This window comes from Trachurus trachurus (genome assembly GCF_905171665.1).
Source record: "Trachurus trachurus genome assembly, chromosome: 1".
Lineage (NCBI taxonomy): Eukaryota > Metazoa > Chordata > Actinopteri > Carangiformes > Carangidae > Trachurus > Trachurus trachurus.
This window is the reverse complement of record NC_139891.1, coordinates 37,005,872-37,026,530: the sequence shown is the minus strand read 5'-3', so window position 1 is coordinate 37,026,530 and position 20,659 is coordinate 37,005,872. Positions and strand designations below refer to the sequence as shown.

At 39.0% G+C, this 20,659-nt stretch overlaps 1 protein-coding gene and 2 long non-coding RNA genes across 3 annotated transcripts; 1 reads left to right on the top strand and 2 right to left on the bottom strand.

Annotated features, from left to right (window-relative positions):
• Positions 1 to 4,344: 4,344 nt before the first annotated feature.
• On the bottom strand, positions 4,345 to 6,735 carry LOC310992455 (uncharacterized protein; the record flags this gene model as incomplete). Its single annotated transcript, XM_083980512.1, has 11 exons — positions 6,640 to 6,735; positions 6,505 to 6,552; positions 6,334 to 6,417; positions 6,179 to 6,244; positions 5,456 to 5,516; positions 5,305 to 5,355; positions 5,184 to 5,228; positions 5,019 to 5,083; positions 4,827 to 4,935; positions 4,438 to 4,498; positions 4,345 to 4,355 (listed from the first exon to the last, which is right to left on the bottom strand). Exons 2-11 carry the CDS (start codon positions 6,543 to 6,545, stop codon positions 4,345 to 4,347), a joined length of 594 nt encoding a protein of 197 aa, XP_083836638.1. The 5' UTR covers positions 6,546 to 6,552; positions 6,640 to 6,735.
• A 422-nt stretch (positions 6,736 to 7,157) lies between these two features.
• Positions 7,158 to 8,333, bottom strand: LOC310998161. The gene is made up of 3 exons (XR_014595980.1): positions 8,275 to 8,333; positions 7,588 to 7,759; positions 7,158 to 7,439 (listed from the first exon to the last, which is right to left on the bottom strand). It is a non-coding gene; the product is annotated as an uncharacterized lncRNA (long non-coding RNA).
• An 8,276-nt stretch (positions 8,334 to 16,609) lies between these two features.
• On the top strand, positions 16,610 to 20,423 carry LOC310985801. Its single transcript, XR_014595369.1, has 4 exons — positions 16,610 to 16,762; positions 17,157 to 17,197; positions 18,897 to 19,012; positions 19,380 to 20,423. It is a non-coding gene; the product is annotated as an uncharacterized lncRNA (long non-coding RNA).
• The last annotated feature ends 236 nt before the right edge of the window (positions 20,424 to 20,659 follow it).

Genomic DNA, 20,659 nt, shown 5'->3' with positions numbered 1-20,659 from the left:
AATGCACCAACCTCAAAAACAGGAACAGCATCATTCCCAGGATCAACGAGGTTTTCCCCAACTGGAGCCAGGTTGCCTTTGTGTTTTCCAGAGTGTTTGACAGGACCGGTCAAGGCAAACGCATCGACGAAGCCGAACCAGGACGGTCGCTCCAACGGCTGGGGAACTCCAGAGTCGGCCACAACAACATTTACCGTTGTTACCAACCAAAGAATAAACATTTCCAGTGCATCAGCTGCTTCAACGGCAAGAAACCTGAAGCCCGCTGCGTTGCCAACGACGACTGAAGAGAGGAGCGGAGGATATGGAGAGGATAAGGATGTCCTCGCATGTTCATTTAAACACAAACACACCACAATCCACTGACGCAATAATATTTAGATATCATGTATTCTTATTTTCTACTCCTACTGCATCACCTGGCACTGTTTAAGATTTTAGCTGCATCAATCTGCACATTTTAAACTGTTTCTCACATGTTTTGTTTGTTTGTTTGTTTGTTTGTTTGTTAACAATTGTTGTCATTTTACCTCCAACTGCTCCTGTTTTTAACTTGACTTCTCTGTTTTCAATTTATCTTTGTCACTTTACTTTTTGGTATTCCGGATTTTGGATATGCTTGCATACTTCAAATGTTTTGTGTTGTGTCTTGTCTGCGGATATGCTTGTATGTTACAAGCATTTTTTGTGTGTTATGTCTTGTCCTCAAATGTTTTGTGTTGTGTCTCAGCTATATTGCAAATGAGGTTGCTCCTCAATATATTTACGAGTTTAAATAAAGGTTATAGTAATAATAATAATAATATGCACCTGAATAAAACAATTGGTTAAGGGTAAATTGTTGTGATTTTATGAGTTAAACAACACACAACCTCAAGTCTACTGTGCTTCTACTGCTTACACTAGTCCAGCCTGGTGGGTTGGACAAACGGCTGTGATTGGCTGGATGGAAAATCAATCAATCATATTAAAACCAATAGGTTTTCATGTATTCAGAGCTAGATCTCATTTCAACAGATCTCAAGCTGTAACACCAAATACACCTGTGAACAGTGAACAGTCAATACTGTGAATTGACCGCACACCTCTAACAAAAACACACACACACAGCGTCCACAGCTTTAGTTGGAGTGTGTGTGGGTGGCACACAGTTAAAAACTTGGCCGCGGTGTGTTTTCACACTGAACATAATTTGACGTGGCTTCTTCTCTTCCTGCTTTTTGAAAAACTTGTTCAAATATCAAAATAACTCAGAAATGAGAATCAACCCAGTTTGTCCATTGTGTCTTACTTGTGAGTACTTTTTCTTGAGTCTTTTGTAGAGCTTTTAGTTTGGCTTTGTTGTAATTCACCTGTCATCATTATACAGCAGTGCTGTTTTGGTTCTGGTCTTTTTTTTGTTTAGTTTACTTTCAATTTATTTTGTGTCTTTGTCCCTTCCTCATACCTTAGTGTCTGTTGTGTCTTTAAATGCCAATAGTCAAGCACCATGCTGTAGCACCATTTGCCTGGTTCGGGACAATAAAGGTTTACTTTACGCTGTTCCACTTCCTCCTTTTTGAGTGACTTATTCAAGGTTATGAGACGGCCGTGGGAGGTTTGTCCATTGTGTCTTACTGTCGTCTCTAAGATTAAAGACAATCACTTCCTCCTGACACAGCTCACTGCAGCAGCTCCTTCACCAAACACTCAGGAAAAAAACCAGAGGACTGAACGGCCCCAGATCAACTATCGTCCTCTACCAGAGCAGCTACATTAAAAATAACACTGAAAAAGTTTACTGACGACTATTTCCCCGATGGAAAAATGTATTTACTTGCTGGGGACTTTGATCTAAGTTCACATCACATTTTTTCATGATAAATGATCAAAAACCTCAATGAAAACAGACTAAAAATCATGAATGGTTATTAAGAGACAATCTGCTGATTGGATCAGTTCTACAGTATGTGAACATGGACGAGTCCTTTGTGTCAATTACTGAACACATTGTACATATTTTTTCTCGAAATACAAATATTAATTTCCTTCCTGCTCATAGCAGTCAGTTATTTATTAGAAACATCTATTTTACATCTATTTTACACTGTGTTAAATGGCCATGAACTTTAAGTCATAACCGAAAGATACAAGAGGCCCTTAGGGATAGGGTGGGCTCAGAGCCAAACGCTATAGTTTACCACATTGCATAATGAATAAAATCCTTCTAAAATCTCATTTTTGTTGCATATTAGTGTGACTTTATATTATATCTACACTTATATAACATTTTTTTAATTAAAACTTAATTATATTTTGGTTAAAATTCACATTTTAGTCCCGTCCCCAGGTTTTCACTCAGTGCTGTTTTACCCAAACACATTCTACACTCTAAAAGTTTTGGAACATTCCACCAGTGACATGTTCTGCTGGAAGTGACATCATTTAGGTCTTTTGAAAGTCATGGAAAGACCAAAATTAAATTCTGTAATTTATTTTTCCTGAAATTGAATGATATTGTAGCTATGTCAGGGTCGGTCACTCTTAAAACTCATTCCTGTTACCTAAATTATCTCTATCTCTAAATATTCAGTTAAATCCTAAGAATGTGCTCTGTGTGCTCAAGCTATTAGTAGGTATAGATGCTATTTGGCTAGATTTCACACAATTGCTGATTTTATGCTAAAAACTAATTTCTGTTACTCATTCTTTAAAAATGCAATGATAAAAGCAGCAATAAATTAAATAAAGTAGCCTGAGATTGACCACTACTCATTTTGAATTAGTAAATGTGTAGCCTATAGCCTATTAAAAAATTCTATACTGAAATGGAATGAAAAATTAAGTTTAATTTTTAAGAGTTACAATGAGCAAATGGCACTCTTTTGGCGGAATGACCCTCATACTGTTCAACCCCCCTTTAAAACATTGAGATATTGATAAGCCCAGTCTGGAAATCCCCGCGGAGCAGCTCGACCCCCGTCAGTGACAGTGACAGCCCGCCGACACTTCCGCTTGGAGCTTCGTTTCGTTTCGTTTTGTCAGAGTGCTCAAGGCTTTTGTGTTGTGTTGTAGGACAGATGTGTGTGTGTGTGCTGCTGTGGCTGTTGGGCGGTGGTAAGTGTCATCTCTCTCCAAGAGGTCCTGGCTGCAGACCTCCACTGTGAGGTCGCTTCCGGTGCAGGCTCCACTCTCAAGCCGCCTCCACTGTGAGGCCGCTACCGCGGCAGGCTACTCACAAGCCACCGTCACTATCAGGACAGGAAATGCACGGGATACGTTTCAAAATAAAATCGCAAGTAGGCTACACTTCCGGTTGAATCGCTCTCCTCACAAAAGCATGAATTAGTAAAAATATGATGTAAAATCGATCAATTGCTATAGTATATATAAAATAAAGCTTTTGATATGGACAATTGAAGCATTAGCCTTTGTCTTTTTCAAAACAATTCTCATTAATGATTGCCATATTATGTAGACTCTATAGCATACACTGCACTGCTTAACTGTACAACTTATCATTATGAAAAACAAACGGTGGGTGATAATCGGGGCTCAATTGTCTTTGTGGCCTACTATAAAGCTTAGGATCTTGAAAAGAGGCCAAAATAGTTGATCAATGAAAACAATGTAGGGCAGGAATAACATAGGTCAGTGCACAAATTTAAGTTATTACTCATATTCATAAGCCAACATCTCATAAGCTGTCATAGGCCTATAAGTTTTATTGTGTACTATTACTTCACTGGCTTTTCAATATCATTTAACTTTGACTTAATTGCACTGCTGTTTTACTTTTTTTTCTTCAATTTGTTTTTCTGTTGTATCATTCTGTATTTTTATTCATAACCACCATAAATTTCGAATAGTTTCAAATAGTTTGGTTCTATGTCTATGCTAATGTTCTTGTGCTGCTGGAACACCTAAGTACCACTAGATACAACCCTCTTGATATCTACAGTATAATCCAAGTGAATTATTAAGTGATCAAAGAGAAAAAACATTAAAAAAAACACCAAGTCACAACATGATCAATGTTCTGTAGCCCTTTATTTCCAGAACACAAGTCACTCATCTGTGTGACATTCACAGTAGGCCAAACTGTTTCTTTTGTCCATAATTTCTTCACAAAATGTCCACATGTCCTCAGTGGAGAAAAATGTAAATTTGAAGGGCTCCAGGATGGATTCCTTCTCATCGTCGTCCAGTTGTTCTGTCCAAATCCTTCCATACTGCAGAGCAGCCTCAGCCTGGTTCTCCTCCCCCATGCACAGAATATCAGGCAGGCCCACTTTGGCAGAGAACAATTGTTCATTGGCCTCAACCCACTCTGCTGCATGTCTGCAATCATGGAGAATACGATCTTCAACCGAGTCCTATGGAAAAGACAGAAAGATGTCTGTACCATAGCTGCTGCACCAACAGTATCTGACCAATAGATACTGTGAAAAAGCTTACCCATTCCACTTGTCTCCTTGTCGGCAGGTCTGACTGAGACCTCAGCCTGCTGCTCTTCATCCTGAAAATATATAGGCAAAATGATCAGTTGTAATATTCAAAACACAAGCTCCAAAAAGAAAAAAAGAAAAGATCCAGCAGTGCCCTCCTCGACATATTAGAGATCATGCAATCATCCAATCATGCATGATCTAGACACTTTATTTTTAAACTGCAGACAGAAGGTCTAACCTCAACTTGTGAATGGCATGTTCTTTAAAGCGACCCCACAATTGCAGTAAAATTGGAAAAAAGATTGGTAAAAAAAAAATAGGGAAATAGAAATGCTGGTTTCTGACCTGAAACAAAAGAAAAACTCAGATGGAACTCAAACAAAATTTAAATCTGACCTCAGTTATGTCATCCACCTTCCTTTTCATCAGCCTAAACACTGGTGGCACCTCACCTCGCAGGAGGGCTTTTGATGCATCTGTCCAGTGGGCGAACAGCTTTCCATGGCTCAAAAATGATTAAACAATAGAAATAAATAAAACATTTCTTGCAACAATTTCAAGTCAATATCAAAATCTTTGCAGTCTCACCTTCCAAGGTCAAAGTTTTCCATAAGGATGATACACCACCACTGTCGCAAAAGTGGCATGTCCATCTGAAAAGTGAAGATAAAAAACAAAAGCCTCACACCATGTCATAATAAATGTTTTGTTGTTGTAATTTTGAGCTTACTTTGATTCCATGAATGAACTTACAATAGAAAAGTCATAGGGAGCATCCAGTGTGGTGTAAAAGGCATTCTAGGAATAAAACATAGTAATTTTAGTTTAATGCTGATATCTGTAACGCACACAGAATTGCACAAATAATTAATACCATCAACATGAAGATGCCACAGTCAATCCCGTATGGTTGTCGTGGAAAACCCTAGATATCAGAAAGAAGTCAATTATGTAATTATTGTTTTACAGTGTTTTACAGTATTTAAGTATTCAACAATTAATATATACATACTTTATACTCTTACCTGAATTTGTAATCCAGTTTTCTCTGTCCAGTTGCCAGGATTTAGTGACTGGGAAAGGTTTCTAAAACAGTTGCATTAAAAAGATAAATAATAGTAAATAATATGATAAATATGGGCTCTTTTCACATGCATCACTGGTTCCGATTCAGGACAGACCATCCATGCATCCCTTTCCATGCAGTCACACTCCACACATTATTTCAAAAGGCTTTTTTATGGTGCCAGTTTCTTGACTCAATTGTATGAAATACGTTAATGTTGGTAAATCTGTAAAACTAATATAAGATTTATAAGCATGATTTGATACACAAAACTACAATTGTACTTATGTTGCACCATAAAAAGGCTGTCACACAGATCTGAACATGACCTGGTTAAAAAACTAAATATGGAACTCTTTAGAACAGCTTTGGAACATGAACTCCAAAAAGCACACACAAAAAAAGTTTTTGTTAGTGACCTCATCAGCTCCCTCATCTCCTTATCACCAAATCCTAATGGTGCTTCAGCACATTTGGAGTCAAGAAAGACTATTTCTCTCTGTACTGGTTTCAAAACCTGTAATTGTAGTTAGTGACATTTGAACTCGACATTGTGTGAAAGTGCAGCACAACACAATACAACAACAGCACTGCAATAGAAAATGAAGATACTTTTGTTAATATTTGATATAAATTTTCTGTGACATGCAAACCACCTGTTACAGTAAGCATCACTACTTACAGAGAGCAGGAAATGCCCAGGTTTCCACACAGGAATGACAATGGCATCTCTGATTGAAGCATCATTCTAATACAAAGGAAAAGTTCAAAAGCAAACAGGTAAAATACACAAGAAATATAATCTGAATAAAATTCAGTAGGATAAGTTGCACTTACAGGTAAGCTTGCAAGTGGATCACACAATGTTGGTTTTCGCCAGGTTGGTACAACATAGAGGTCAGCAACAAAAATGGTTTTCCCCTGTGTAATACATTTCAAATGTGAGCAAATACCCATAAAATATAAAAAGGAAAAGTATACTACGAAAACAATATTTATGTTTTATACCTGTGATTGAGCAATTTTCTCAATAACTTCAAAGCACGCATTTCCTATCTGCAAACCAAACAAAAAACAAAAACTTGGCAGTGACATACAAACATGATTAGCTCACAATTAAAATGGGTTCAAATGTTAACTCACGGTTGCTTCCATTTCCTTGTTCAATCCAAGCCCCCAGAAGTCAGCTCGGGTCAGGCAACTTTTTCTTGTTTTTACAATGAGCTCGCCCGCTTGGTTGTCAGTGTCCAATACGTATTTAAGCTGATTGTTGAAGAAGAAAAAAAAAATCATAGCAAGCATATTTAAATTTATAAACATAGGAACATGGGTGGTAGGGCGTCAAGATGAGAAGCACGTATCTGTCTAATATATCACACAGCTGTTTTTTTCAAGAACACATACCAGCTGCTCTTGGGCAGGATGAAGCTTGAAGGACCATGATGATCGGCATGGTCTCACATTCTCACTTTTTGTGATTGTTTCACAATGTGGTCCACAGGCATTAGTGTCTATCAAAAAAAGGAATTAACATAAAATCTACTATTAATACTATTTTGTGTTGACAGAAGAGGAAACCAAAGGAGAATATGATGTCATATGTGGGTCTGCTGAGGGGTGGATGGTAGATGTTTGAATTGATTGGGCAGAGGGAATAGTACATGTGGTTGTATCCTGTTGCACAAGAAGGTCTGGAGATGGGGATATTATGGTTGGTGGAAGCAGAGGAATGGATGCAGCAGACGAACTTGGTTGCAGGGAGGGCAAGGATGAATCCTGACTCTGTTTGGACTGGGCAGCAGCTGAGGTGGAAGATGGTTGTATGGGACAAGACTTTAAGTGTGCTTGCATGTCTGTCCTTCTAACAACAGTTTTGTCACATATTGGACAATGATAATGTCCCCCATTCCTGCAGTTCAAATTGCAGCGGCAGATCTTCTTATCTAAGAGTAAGTCCAGAAAATGTTTATATTAGACAATGTCAAAAAAGGCACATGAACGCACGCACACATACGTGTGTGTGTGTGTGTGTGTGTGTGTGTGTGTGTGTGCACACATGTGTATGTTTAATCTAAAATGCAATGGCATTACCTTGAAATGCAATAGCATTTTTAATATGAGCCTCCAAATGCCGCTGAAGTCTGGCTGGTTGGCTTGGCTTGAACATGCCTTTGGGGCAAAGGGGGCAGTGAAACTGACTGCAGCATGTTGTGCAGCGTTCCACTGCAGGCTTTCCATCACGCAGGATGATTGAATGATGCATCTAAAAAGGATATAAAATGCATCATGTGTTTGAATGATAGTACGTGAACTTCAATTCAAATTAATTAATACAGCCTGCAAACTTAGATTGTCTTTGCTTACAGGTAAAATGGCCACTTGCACCAGGTAGTGTAAATGAGGCCTTACTTCTGTAGAAGAATTAATAATGACCAAGAAAATGCTGCAGTGCGGGTTAATGTCCAGCATTCAAAAACGTAGTTAAGTGACAGTGGCTATAACAAGACACTTAATCTAGTAGGTTATGTTAGAAGCAAAATGTACTCAAGTATCAAAAACAAACACATGACACATTAAAAAAAAAGGGTCCCTGAGAACTTACGGTGTTGATGCTAACCGCCATTGGAGAAAGCTAACTTTGGCGTTATCTAACTTCAAAACGACAACACAAACCGACATGTAACATCCAGTAATTTGCATCATTAATGACTTCTATAACGTTACTATTTTACGGCACCGATATTGATGAAGAACACAAGAAATCATGTATTTACTTACTCTGTGTACGCAAAATCAGCAACTCACCGGCGCTCCTCTGGACATTGACTGACACGCTGGTGTCACTCGGTTTAAATGGCGGATGCAATCGACATTAAACTTCCTCACTCCCCCCTGCCCCGCCCCCCAAAAAAGTCCGTACTTCCCGTCCTGACCGTCCTGACAGTGGAGGCGTCCTGACAGTGGAGCCTGCACCGGAAGCGACCTCACAGCGGAGGCCTGCAGCCAGGTGCCTCTCTCTCTCTCGTTATAAACACCGTATTGCTTTGTTTTCTCTACAAACTACGGTGATAACAGCCGTGTATAAAGTGAGATTAAGATGTAAACAACAGATCTCTTTGCCTTTCTGAGGTTGATTTTCTGTCAGGCTACGTAGTGTTTTTTCTTTCTTTTTTTTTACTTTCGGTTTTGTGTTGTAGAACGGATGAACATTTCAGCCTATGTTCATCCATGTCATGACGTCCTGTTTAGTTAGGGCCCTGCTGTGATTGATTGATGACTAGTTGTCTGTGCCAGCGGGTGAAACTAATGTTGACAAAGTGATGATTCACAATCGGAAAGTTTGTCGTTGTGTTTTATTTTGAAATTTAACCGGATGCTCGGTGCGGGTAAATTCCTGTGTGGGGCGGATTGATGTATGACGGCTGTGTAACGGGTAGATGAGTTTTTGTTTGGGTTGAACCTGGATTTGTTTGCTTATGTCATTGTTAATTCAGTTTATTGAGAGAGATTTCTTTTGTAAATGAGGTAGATAATTATAGAGGTAGAGTTTTGTTTTCTCAAGCTTTCCTATAAGTTGCATTAACTGGGCAGTTATAAGTTGATATATTGTTTACATCTAAGCTTGTGACCTGCCCATAAATAGTTTTATGTTCTGAGTTTTCTTTCCTTTTTTTTTCTTCTTTCTTTCATATAAGAGGTGCCTTTTAGATCCCCCCCTCCTCCATCCATCCTCCCTCCATATTATTGTTAGTTATAGTTAGTTAGTATAGTATAGTTATCATTATCATTATAACTATTGTTATTAGTATTGTTGATGAGACTATTATTATTATTACTATTGATGACAGCGTGACGTCTCCCCCTACCCCCCCCCCATCTTGTTTTTTTTCCCTTTCATATCTATTTTTTATTTTATTTTTATTTATTTATTAATTTTTTTTCCCAAACTTTATAAATATCACTATCTTCATAACTATCACTATTATCAGAATGATCCCTGTAACACTACAACTACTACCAGTTATATTCTCAAGCGACACACACACACACACACACAAACCCACAAATGTTGTTGTCTGTTTTTGTTTTCGTCCGTATCACTGTACTGTCTCCTATTTCACAATAAAAGTAAAGAAAAAAAAAGTTTTCTTTCCTTTTCGTGTGTTGGTTGCAACCCCACTCATTGGTTTTTATCTCCCTCTCTTTTCAGCTGCTGGTGACCGTGGTGGCGTCCTCTCGTCCTCCCGTCCTGTCTCGTTGTGTCCCTGGCAGTGGGTTCCTTCACTGAGAGTGTGTGTCTGCCACCTGTGTCCAGTGATTTAAAGCAGAAGTGAGTGATATATTTGTGTTAATATAAGTCTTAAATAGTTATATCTTCCGACAGCAATCACTTACATAGAGTGTTTGGACTGAAACACGGGTCTGTCAGTCCCTCTGCTCTGCTCTGAGCAGGAGAAAACTTTTCTCGTATCCTACAGTTTTTATCCAATGAGGAGAGAGAACGGCATGCAGGGCTGTGTGTGCAGCCAAGGAACGCCGTGAATGTGGCGACGTAGGGACGAGTGACTGTTATGGTGCGTTCAAGGAAACTCGTATTTTTCCGACCGTGAAGTCGTACCAGTTCGATCTGGTACGAGTTCACCGGTCAGAAGTTACGAGTGGCCGTTATAGTGACTTTCACCGGTAAAACAGGTCGGAAAAACACGAGTGGGTTGCCTGGAACACTACAAAGTCGTAAGTTGTGACTTGAAGCTGTAATTTACGATTTCAAAAGCCTGCCTGCCTGGAATCTGCATTAGCGAAAACGACCGGACCACTCACTTCTGCTTTAAGGTTTCTTTTTTCTTTTTCTTTTTTTTGGTGGATCCCTCCTCTGCACTTAGCCTCACCCCTTTCTTGTGTGAATGAGTTTATTTAGTGATTTATTTATTTATTCTTTCTTAGAACAAATTAATATTTAATAAAAAGTATGTTGTAAACTTGTAAACATGTCTCATGCCCTTTCAGTAACAACCAACCTGTGTGCCGTGTGTCTGGACAAAGTAATTCCCTGTGTGAAATTCTCAGGGTGGCATTTACATTAAAAAAACAACAATATTAGTCATACCTTTTTACCAACTTCTCGCCACAATATCTAATTATGTTCATAGTTAATTCATAGTTAAGTTCATATATACTGATATAAACATCTGTCTACGATGTAGATTTAAAGGGGAATTGCCGTTTTTTTACAATCTGGACCTTATTTCTAGCATAAAATACGATCATTTATTCACCCAGATAACTTTGGTGTTATTACAAGTCGCTCCAGCCAAGAGCCGCGTATATCCGTATAATGGAGTCTACAGGGCAGCAGAATGCAGCCTCTAAATAACACATTATCTGCAGAGAAACTCCTTCATTTCACCAATATTTAGTTCTGATAGGCTAGTGCTATTCCCCTCTGAGTCCGGGGTTAGCTGTTATCAACATCCGGGGTCTGTAGGTTGACCTACTGACCTCTGACCTGGATGATGTCATCTCTGAGCGCCACGCGGTGCGGCTCGTTGCTACCGCTAATGCTACGGTTTGTTTCTGCGTGTTTCCGACTTGTCAGAACAAAATGAGCAGCTGGATGAAGTTCAGCTTCCACAGGCTTCCTCTCCTCAACCTGGACTCACTAAAGCTCTGGCTGGTTGAGATAAAAATGGACCCGAATGCTGAAGCAGAATTATTATTATCAGAATGAGCCGCGCGGCGCTCAGAGATGACATCATCCAGGTCAGAGGTCAGTAGGTCAACCTACAGACCCCGGATGTTGATAACAGCTAACCCCGGACTCAGAGGGGAATAGCACTAGCCTATCAGAACTAAATATTGGTGAAATGAAGGAGTTTCTCTGCAGATAATGTGTTATTTAGAGGCTGCATTCTGCTGCCCTGTAGACTCCATTATACGGATATACGCGGCTCTCGGCTGGAGCTCATTACAACGACTTGTAATGTAATGTTATCAGATGCTTTGTGACAGCGCTGTGTTCAACCCACTGTGTGCAGATGGCTGCCCTGCTCTTAGTGGCTGTGGTGCTGACGTCCCTTCTGTCTCCTGGAGTCAGTGTTGCTGCCGTAGACAAAGGTGACCTCACAATAATTGTGAAATTCATGATGAACAGGTGAGTCACTCTGTTTCTAGTCTGTGAAATAATAATGAATGGGTGATGATGTTTCTTTGTGTATCTATTCTAATTAGCTCAGTGACACATTCATCAACCAATAATCCTGTTACCATTGATAACCGGTTGGTGGAGTGAGATAACAATTGGTAATATTGGGTTTGCACCTCTTCTGATTAAGCTTTCTAGTCAAACTACAAAAGGCCCATCAATGAATGGAATGGGGATGTCCCGATTATACGTTTTCTTGGTACAATTATTGTCAGGAAATAATCACAATTATCATGATTCTTAAACATTAAATAATGTTTTTAAACTCTAAGAATGTGTAAAATCAAATTATATTACTAATTATATAAACAAAATATTTTCTTAAGGGGAAATATTTGAAAAATTCACGTTATTAATTGTCATCAAATGTCTGAAGAATCTTTATTTTTTTCTTACAATTCAGTGTTAAATTGTTGTGTAACTTTGCTTGCCTTCCGTGCATTTTGCGCTGATCTGCCGACATGGTTCCGACATCATCTTTTTTGGAAAGAGACAGTATTTAGGAACCTTTACGATTTAATAATCGTGGCGTTTAATACCGTGATTAATAATTGTGAATAGGGTTGCAAAATTCCAGGAAATTTCAAGTTTGAAACATTCCATGGGAATTAACGGGAATGTATGGGAATAAACAGGAATAAATCCGAAATTTACAAAACTGAAGGTTGGCCCTTAACAGGGAACTTAAATATAGTTGGGAGAAATATATTGTAGCACAATCTTGGCTAAAACAACCAGATTTAATGACTTGGATATTTATGCTATTCCTCAATCACATGCACACAGCACACTGCTGGTTGAGTAATATTTTACTCGACATTCATGTTTTTGTTGTTAAGTAAAATGATTGATTGTTCATACAAGAATTAAAACTTGATAAAGTTCTACTCAGAAATACATCTGTAGAAATGTCAGGTTTTTTTAATTGTATTATTTTGCATGGATGTCTGCTTATGACAAAACGAAATATTTACATGATACAGTTTGTTTAAATTACCCCCAATTTCCAGTTAATTCCCATAAATTCCCAATCATTCCCGTGGAAAGTTTCCAATTTGGAATATTTCCAAAATTCCCCAGCTTAACTTCCCATGGAAAGTTTCTGGATATTTTCCGGAAATTTCCTGGAAATTATCCGCCCCTTTGCAACCCTAATTGTGAATAGTTCTGCTATTCTCCATACTCCATTCTGCAATCCACTGCTGTGTGTCATGCATGTTGTATGTCTGTCTAATCCTGTAGTAATCAGTTTACCTGTTTCCATTGCCAGGTATGACATTAACACCCAGGTCGGCGTGGCTGTCAACATCCCAAACAACCAGGACTTGAATACACTTCAGCGAGTGTTTGAGAGCGCTGACATTGTTCGCAAGGCTCTTGAATCTAATTCATTGTATACAGACTGCACGATGGTCGTAGCAAAACCGTTCAGAAATGTTCACGCAGAGGTACGCGTTCTGAAAAACATGGACACCTTAGTTAATAAAGCCAATGATCACTTTCTAGTCTTCTACTCTTTCTATTCCCCATGTGGCAGACACTGTATGAATGAGGGCGGTAAGTTCTCTATCATACCAAAGATTAATGAGGTCTTCCCCAACTGGACCCAGTTTGCTTTTGTGTTTTCCAAAGTGTTTGACAAAACCAGTAAAGGTGATCCCATTCCCAGAGATGAAAGAGTTGAGGCCCTAACACAGCTGGGGAAGTCTAGAGTTGGCCACAACAATGTTTTCCGTTGTTATAAACCAGAGAATGAAGCTTTTAAATGCATCAACTGCTTCACTGATGAGAAAATTGTAGCCCAGTGTATTGACAACTGAATGAGAAACAATCTATGCTTTACATCTAATTTCATTTTTATTTCTTCATCTTTTTTTTTTGGGGGGGGGGGATGATAATTGAATCATTGCTGATTTGGCTTTTACATGAATGTTTGAGCTTCTGTAACTTTCTCTTTCTTTATTTTCACATGTGATGTGGTGTACATACTGTACATGCTATTATATTGGCCAAATTCCAATCTGGCCCCTTACGGACTCACTAGGTGCATCTCCATTTCCCTTAGAAATGCGCAAAACCTAAATATCCCAATAAAAAACTGGTAATGGAAACAGCTACTAATCTAATATTTTGCATATCAAGGGGGGATACAAGCAGCCCCTCCCAATTTGAGCTGAGAAGAAATACGAGTGGGATTTACAGAGGTTTTCCGTGGTGGGGGGGCTAAGGTCAGCGTGGCTACAGTCAGCCAGGTTAGCAACACTGTCTACATGGCCCTAATATCAGACTTCAGACTTGGCATTTGGTGTGTTTGTGTTACACCATACGTGTATAAATCATTAATCTGCTTTGTCAATTAAAAATAATTCCATGCTACAGGTCTGTTTACCTTTGGAGGTTGGTTTCTGTTTATAAATATTTGCTTTGATTTCGATGTTAAACTGCTTGTTTGTTTTGTCTTTTTTTATTGCTTATCTTTATTACACACACAGAGTTTTGATTGTTGAAAACACTGTTGATAAACTTGTACTTCAACACACTCTACTGATTGACTAATCTCTGTGTGTTGTGTTTACTGTAATATCATTAGATTATTTTCACACTGCAAATAAAGTATTCGTGTTAAAATTATGGTTCCACTTGTGTCCTTCGTGCGATCGGATAAAAGGCTTCTCCAAACCGAGCTCCCGGGCTGAATTAAAAAATTTCAAGAGGTGAAAAAGGTCGAACTGTTTCAGTGTGACGTCTTCATATACTTTGTTTTGTCCAGTCAAAAATATTCTGTGTATGATCAGTGTGCGACAAAGAACTGCAGCAAATTGGATTGTGATGCAGGGGGGATGGTATGTTTCGCAGTTTTATGTGAGAAATCATTCAATTTAAAGTTATAATCCGAGTTTTACTGATTTCTTCTACAATTTACCAGACACACTGAACTTAAACTTAAACACACTTGAACATAAAACACTACATTTACAACCCATTTTTAAACTATCTAAATATGAGAATAAACCCAAAAGACTCTAGAAAGCGAGTCAACTTTCTTTGTGTGATAAAGCCTGAAAATGACAGGGCTCGAAGAATATCCTCATGTTTGTTTGTGAAAAAACGGTTGAAGGAAAAAATCTAAATTTTTGTTTCATTTTTTATTTATATAGTGAGAAAAATGAACTGGTTTAATATTACTCAGATTTTATGATCAAAGTCCTCTATCATAGGAACAAACACACCTAGTAACATTTGACTCTGTTTACTCTGGCAGGTTTAAAAAACAAGCTGGTGAAAGGTCGGGAAAGATTTTATGCAAGCTTCACTCAAACCACTTCAAATAAACAAAACAACACTTATACGTACTGTAGGTTTATACAGTGGCAAGAAAAAGTATGTACCCTTTGGAATTTCCTAGTTTTCTGCATTAATTGCTTTGCTTTCCATTTCAGGCCTGAAGTGTGCCACTACACAATGCTAATGGGAAAATGTGTTGTGGACTAATGAAACTTAGATTACATTTGTTGTGTAAAAATGGCGCTTTTTTACAGCATATAAACATCATGTCAGAGGTGAAGTCCAGCGGACAGAGCATCATGGTTCAGGGCTTTGTTGCCTCAGGGCCTGGACAGTTTGCCACCATCCAGAGTTTATCCAGGCTTCCTACAGGATAACGCCAGGGTGGCTGTCCACCAGCTGAAGCTCAGTAGCGTGATGCAGCAGGACAATGAACCTAAACATTGAAGTAAATCTACTATCTAGATCATCTAGAGTAGCTTCAACAAAAGAAAATCTTTGGGAGTGGCCCAGTCAGAGCCATAGACTGTAAAAAGAATGGACGTAGCACCCGAGATGTCACCCATTGGTTTTGGGGAGTCATTTTTGTGACTCCAACATGGCGGCCTGAACAGCGCCATGTTGGATTTACCGGCCGAGAACCCGCCCACTGGCCTCGAAGCAGCTGTCCACGGAGCTGCTCGGACCTGTCACTCAACGTTTCCGCGCCCTAATTGGCCAGAGTTTTAACCTAATAACAGTAAAACGGTAGAGTTAAAAAAAATTCACCCCCCTCAGAGTGTGTGCGGGGGTAGAAACTATCGATTGAGACAAAAAAACGTTCTGACACCAGGCTTTTAAAATGTTTATTGAGGATGTAAAGTCTGCGATTTTAACATGGGGGTCTATGGGGAATGCTCCCTTCTGACACCAGCCCCCAGAGGAATCCGGGGGGATTGCAGTTTTTTGAACGCGGAAGTGACTTCACTTCTCAGACCGACAACTGCCCCCTTGGTCAGAGCCCAGACCTGAATCCATAGGGATGCTGTGGATTGACCTCCAGAGAGCCATTCACACCAGACATGGCTGAGCTGAAGCAGTTCTGTCTGTCAGGACCAATGGTCCAGAATTCATCCTGACTGTTGTGCAGTTGTGATCTGCAGCTACAGGAAACGTTTGGTTGAGCTTCAACCACTTATTAAATCCAAGGGTTCACTTACTTTTTCCACCTGCACTGGGAATATGTAATGGATATGTTCAATAAAGACATGACATATTGCAATTATTTGAGTGGTATTAGGTTAAGCACATTGTGTTTGTTTACTTGTGACTTAGATGTAGATCGGATCACATTAAATGGCCAATTAATGCAGAAAACTAAGAAATTCCAAAGGGTTCACATACTTTTTCTATCCACTGTATATATTTATATTTAAATTGCTTGCTTCTCCATAACAGCCTCCAAGTAAAAGTGGGGGAGCAGGTTACTGTAGGGCAGCAAACAGCTGCTGGGAAACCAGATGAATAAATATTTATCACAGAGAGCAGCAGAGGCAACGTGACAGATCATAGGTCGCTGCAAAGACTTGCTTGTGAACTGCTGGATCAATCTGGTGCTGCCGTGGTCAAATCCTCCTCTATAAAAAGACGTGACCATTTAATCTGCAACCACTGCAACAGCTCCTCCAACTGAGAAGAAATCAACCTGATAGACAACTTCCACAGTTTCTACCATTATTCTTGTTGGGGCTGTGTCTTCTCTCCTTTAGGTCTCAGATCCTGTTGGCAGCAGCAGTTAAGGTGAGAAATCCCATTGTTTCTTTACTTTAACCATCCTTACTAAACTTCACACGTAAAAATACAACTTCCAGGTTTGCAGAAACTTTAATCTGCATTAAACTACTACATGTGTAGTGATCTCTGGTTATTGAAATACAGATGCAAAATTTCTCTTAACTTATCTCTAAAACTCCTTTCCTTGGTGTTGGGTCCAGGCTTCAACACCCACGGGTCGGGTTTCTCCATGCACACTCTGAAAACCTTTTAAACAGAGTTCCTGTGATTTTTCCATTAAAGAAGACCCCTCATAATGTCGGCTTTGCTTGTTTACATTTCACAGAAACTGAAAACAACTGACAATAAATTCAACTTTTCTAGAACTACAAATACTAATGTAAGTGTATATATTCTGCAGGTTATTAGAAGAAGCACTTCCTGTTCACTGCAGCCATGAAGGTGAGTTATTTACTTTATTAGATTTAGGCTACATGTTCCTCATTGACGCTCTAGGATTTTGCTGCTATTTGTTTCATAATCCAAATATTTATCCAGACTGTATAAGATTTTCTTTGCACCAAGACCATCTCCCATGCAGATATTTTGTCTTTAATTTATGTAATCCTCCCTTGTTATTATCTTCTCACAGTAGTCAAGATATTCAACAGGGAGAATAAGTATTGAACCTGTCGACATTTTTCACAGAAAGCATATTGGTACTCAAGCTATTGACATGAAATTTTCACCAGTAGTGGGTAACAACCCAAATAATCCACACATACAAAGAAATCAAAACATTTCTGTTCATAAATTATAATCATATATAAGAATGATGACCTATATATATATTGAAAAATATACTGACACCATTGTTACAGACGTGTTTCTAAACTTCTGAACACATCATTTGGGCTGTTATCTGGAAGTGAAAAGAACATCATTTCACCATAAACAAAATTTCGGAGTAGTTGATAGTCAAAAGAATAGAGAGCCTAAGCGGAAGCAGGAAGTAACGGCGCCATGGGACCTCAATTTGGAAAAAATCTCCATGTAAGTGAACGGGAGTCAAAGTTTTATTTCATGATCCGATTGAATTGTGCCATGAGAAAAAAATATGACCTCTACCTGTTTAAAACATCACGTTTCATGAGGAGAAATCAGCAGTTTGTTGTAAAACTATTGTAGAATAAAATTCTGGAAAAATTCGTAACCAGAAAGAGGTGGCGTAGGTGACGTCACACACCACATGCCGCCCTTTCCCGTGTCAGTTGGTGACGTATTTTTTGTGGGACACCAGATCTGTAGTCCTAGAGCGTCGTCACACTAAATACATTCTTCCGTTTATTAGCAAAAATCAAATATTGCTTTCATAAATACATATTTCACTAAAGTCGAATCACACCCGCATACAAATGAAAGCTTTCTCGTGAGTTGTTACAAGTCGTTACAAATACATAAGTGGGCGACGCACCGAACCGAGGCGGCCATGTTGCATCGCCATTTTTTGATGATGTTGAGTGGCAGCGTGACCGTAGGTAACCATGGAAACTCAGTAATTTTACTCCACGAGAGAAAGACGGTAAAACAATACCACATCACCATGACAACATATTGTTTTGCCTCGTGCTGGCGGACTTGTTTACATAGACGCTTGTTTATCCTGTTACATGCAGCGTCTGTTGTCTGTCTGACGTCTGCCCCATTTCACCTGAATGCAACATCAAGAATACGTTCAGATATGCAACCGCACCACTAGATGGGGTCATTCCTACATACTGGGGCTTTAAGGTCATATTTTTTTTCTCATGACACAATTCAATCGGATCACGAAATAAAATTTTGACTCCCGTTCACTTGCATGGAGAGTTTTTCCCGAATTGAGGTCCCATAATGGCGACGTTACTTCCGCTTCTGCTTAGGCTCTCTATACTAGAGTGAGTTCTCAGAGCAACACTCACACAGAGATGTAGAGGGACATACAGTTGTTTAAAGAAAAATCAATGAGTAATGCACTCAATCGCCACGGCCTATATACATACATAGTGTATATGAGTAAGTTTCTTGAATAATCATATACTGTATGTAATCACTGCCTGTCGTCATTGTTGCTGTGTGTTAAAACCACTCTGCTCTGTTGTCACCCCTGATGTGAGTGCAGATGGCTGGTCTGTGCTGGCTGTCTGTGGTTCTGACCTTCGTCCTGTCTGTTGGAAACACCGTCACAGCCGTGGAAGAGACCCAGCTCACAACCATCGTAAGAGGCATCAAGAATCAGTGAGTTTAATTGATCAACTCCTATGTGTGTGGTATTTCAATTAAATCTTTGCAAACAGTTCGACGTTAAAAAAAAGAACAGTCTGCAAGTGTACAGTGTACTTTTCCTCTGATTTTAGAGCCAGTAATACAACCTCACATCTTGTTAAGGAACTGTTTTTATGTCTCTCCTTGGTTACAGAGGCCAGTTTAGCTGCAGTGGTGTTAAACGTGGGGAATTTCCTCTCACTGTTGTTTCACGTTACCTGAATTCTAAAATGATGAGGACAAGTTCAATCCCTCAGTTTGCTCTCATCTATCATTTCTATGATCCTATTACACATCCATGGTATATAACCAGACCTTACAACATGTTTTCTTTTGACAGGTATACAAGTAAAATAAAAAGTATGTACAGTCTGGCTGCAAGCATCCCGGGTGGATCCTCAAGTAACCTACAGACAATCTATAACACCGACCCCAAGAACAACGTACAAAATCACATTACCGGCAGCACTGGTAGATATGTAGGCCAAAGACTAGCTATAGCAAAAAAAATACAAGAGAAACCTGACCATGCTGAATATCGTCTTCTGAACAACACAACCCTCGTCAATGACACAAATGATTTGTTGGTCATCTACTCTTACGCTTCCTCGTGTCCCGGAACTTGTACAAACAGAAACAATCCTTACAATATCCTGCAATTGATTGGAAAACTGATTAAAAATGGACAGTGGACAGATCGAGCCTTTGCGTTTGAAAAAATATTTATGCCTCAACGTACAATCCAAATAGATCAAAATCGGTTAACCAGTGCCCTTCGAAATTTGGGTGCTGTAATCGGCTTAGAAAACGTATATCGTTGTTACAAACCACAAAACTCTGTTTTCCAGTGCATCCACTGCTTCAATGGTCCAACTGTTCAAAATGAATGTATTGATTACAGTGTATAGTTAGGAGACAAAATGTCTTCTTGTTACCTTACTCTAACAGGAGCCAATACTCTCACTTTCAGATGTTCACTTTGTAATTAAATCACGTGTAATAGTAATCTACTCTCAGTTGATCTGTATCAGTCATAAATGGAAAGTTATTTTTAGGATACATGTGGAAGTTTATCACATAACTCTGACGGAAAATAAACAGAGAAAAACAATGTAGGTATTTGTTGTCAGATGAGCACATGTCCTGATCAGATCAATGTGAAAAGAAAATCTGTTACGTGATGATTGTTATTGATTATTTGGCTTTGCTTTGACCTGAATGATGGAGTTTCTGTAACCTTGTATTGTATTTGTATGTTTATCTTCATATGTGTATATGTGATCTGATGTAGACACCTTATGATGTTGTCAAAATGGTCTTGCAGCACCACCTGCTGGCCACAGGCCTGCACAACAACAATACAACTTACATTGTTGTATTTTTGTCTATAATGAACATTTGGTCAAGTCGGTGTACAATTTAGCTCACAAAGATTTAAACACTGTGAGGTGAAATAACAATCTACAATCCCTACACATTTTAAAGTGCATTAGTTTCAATCTGGATAGGTTAAAATGGGGTGTTAATCTGTCCTTTGGGTATAAACAGTGAATGTTTCTATTCATACCTAAGTATTTGCAGTACTCGTGTGTGTTCTTTGTAGAGCTTTGGAAAGTCTTT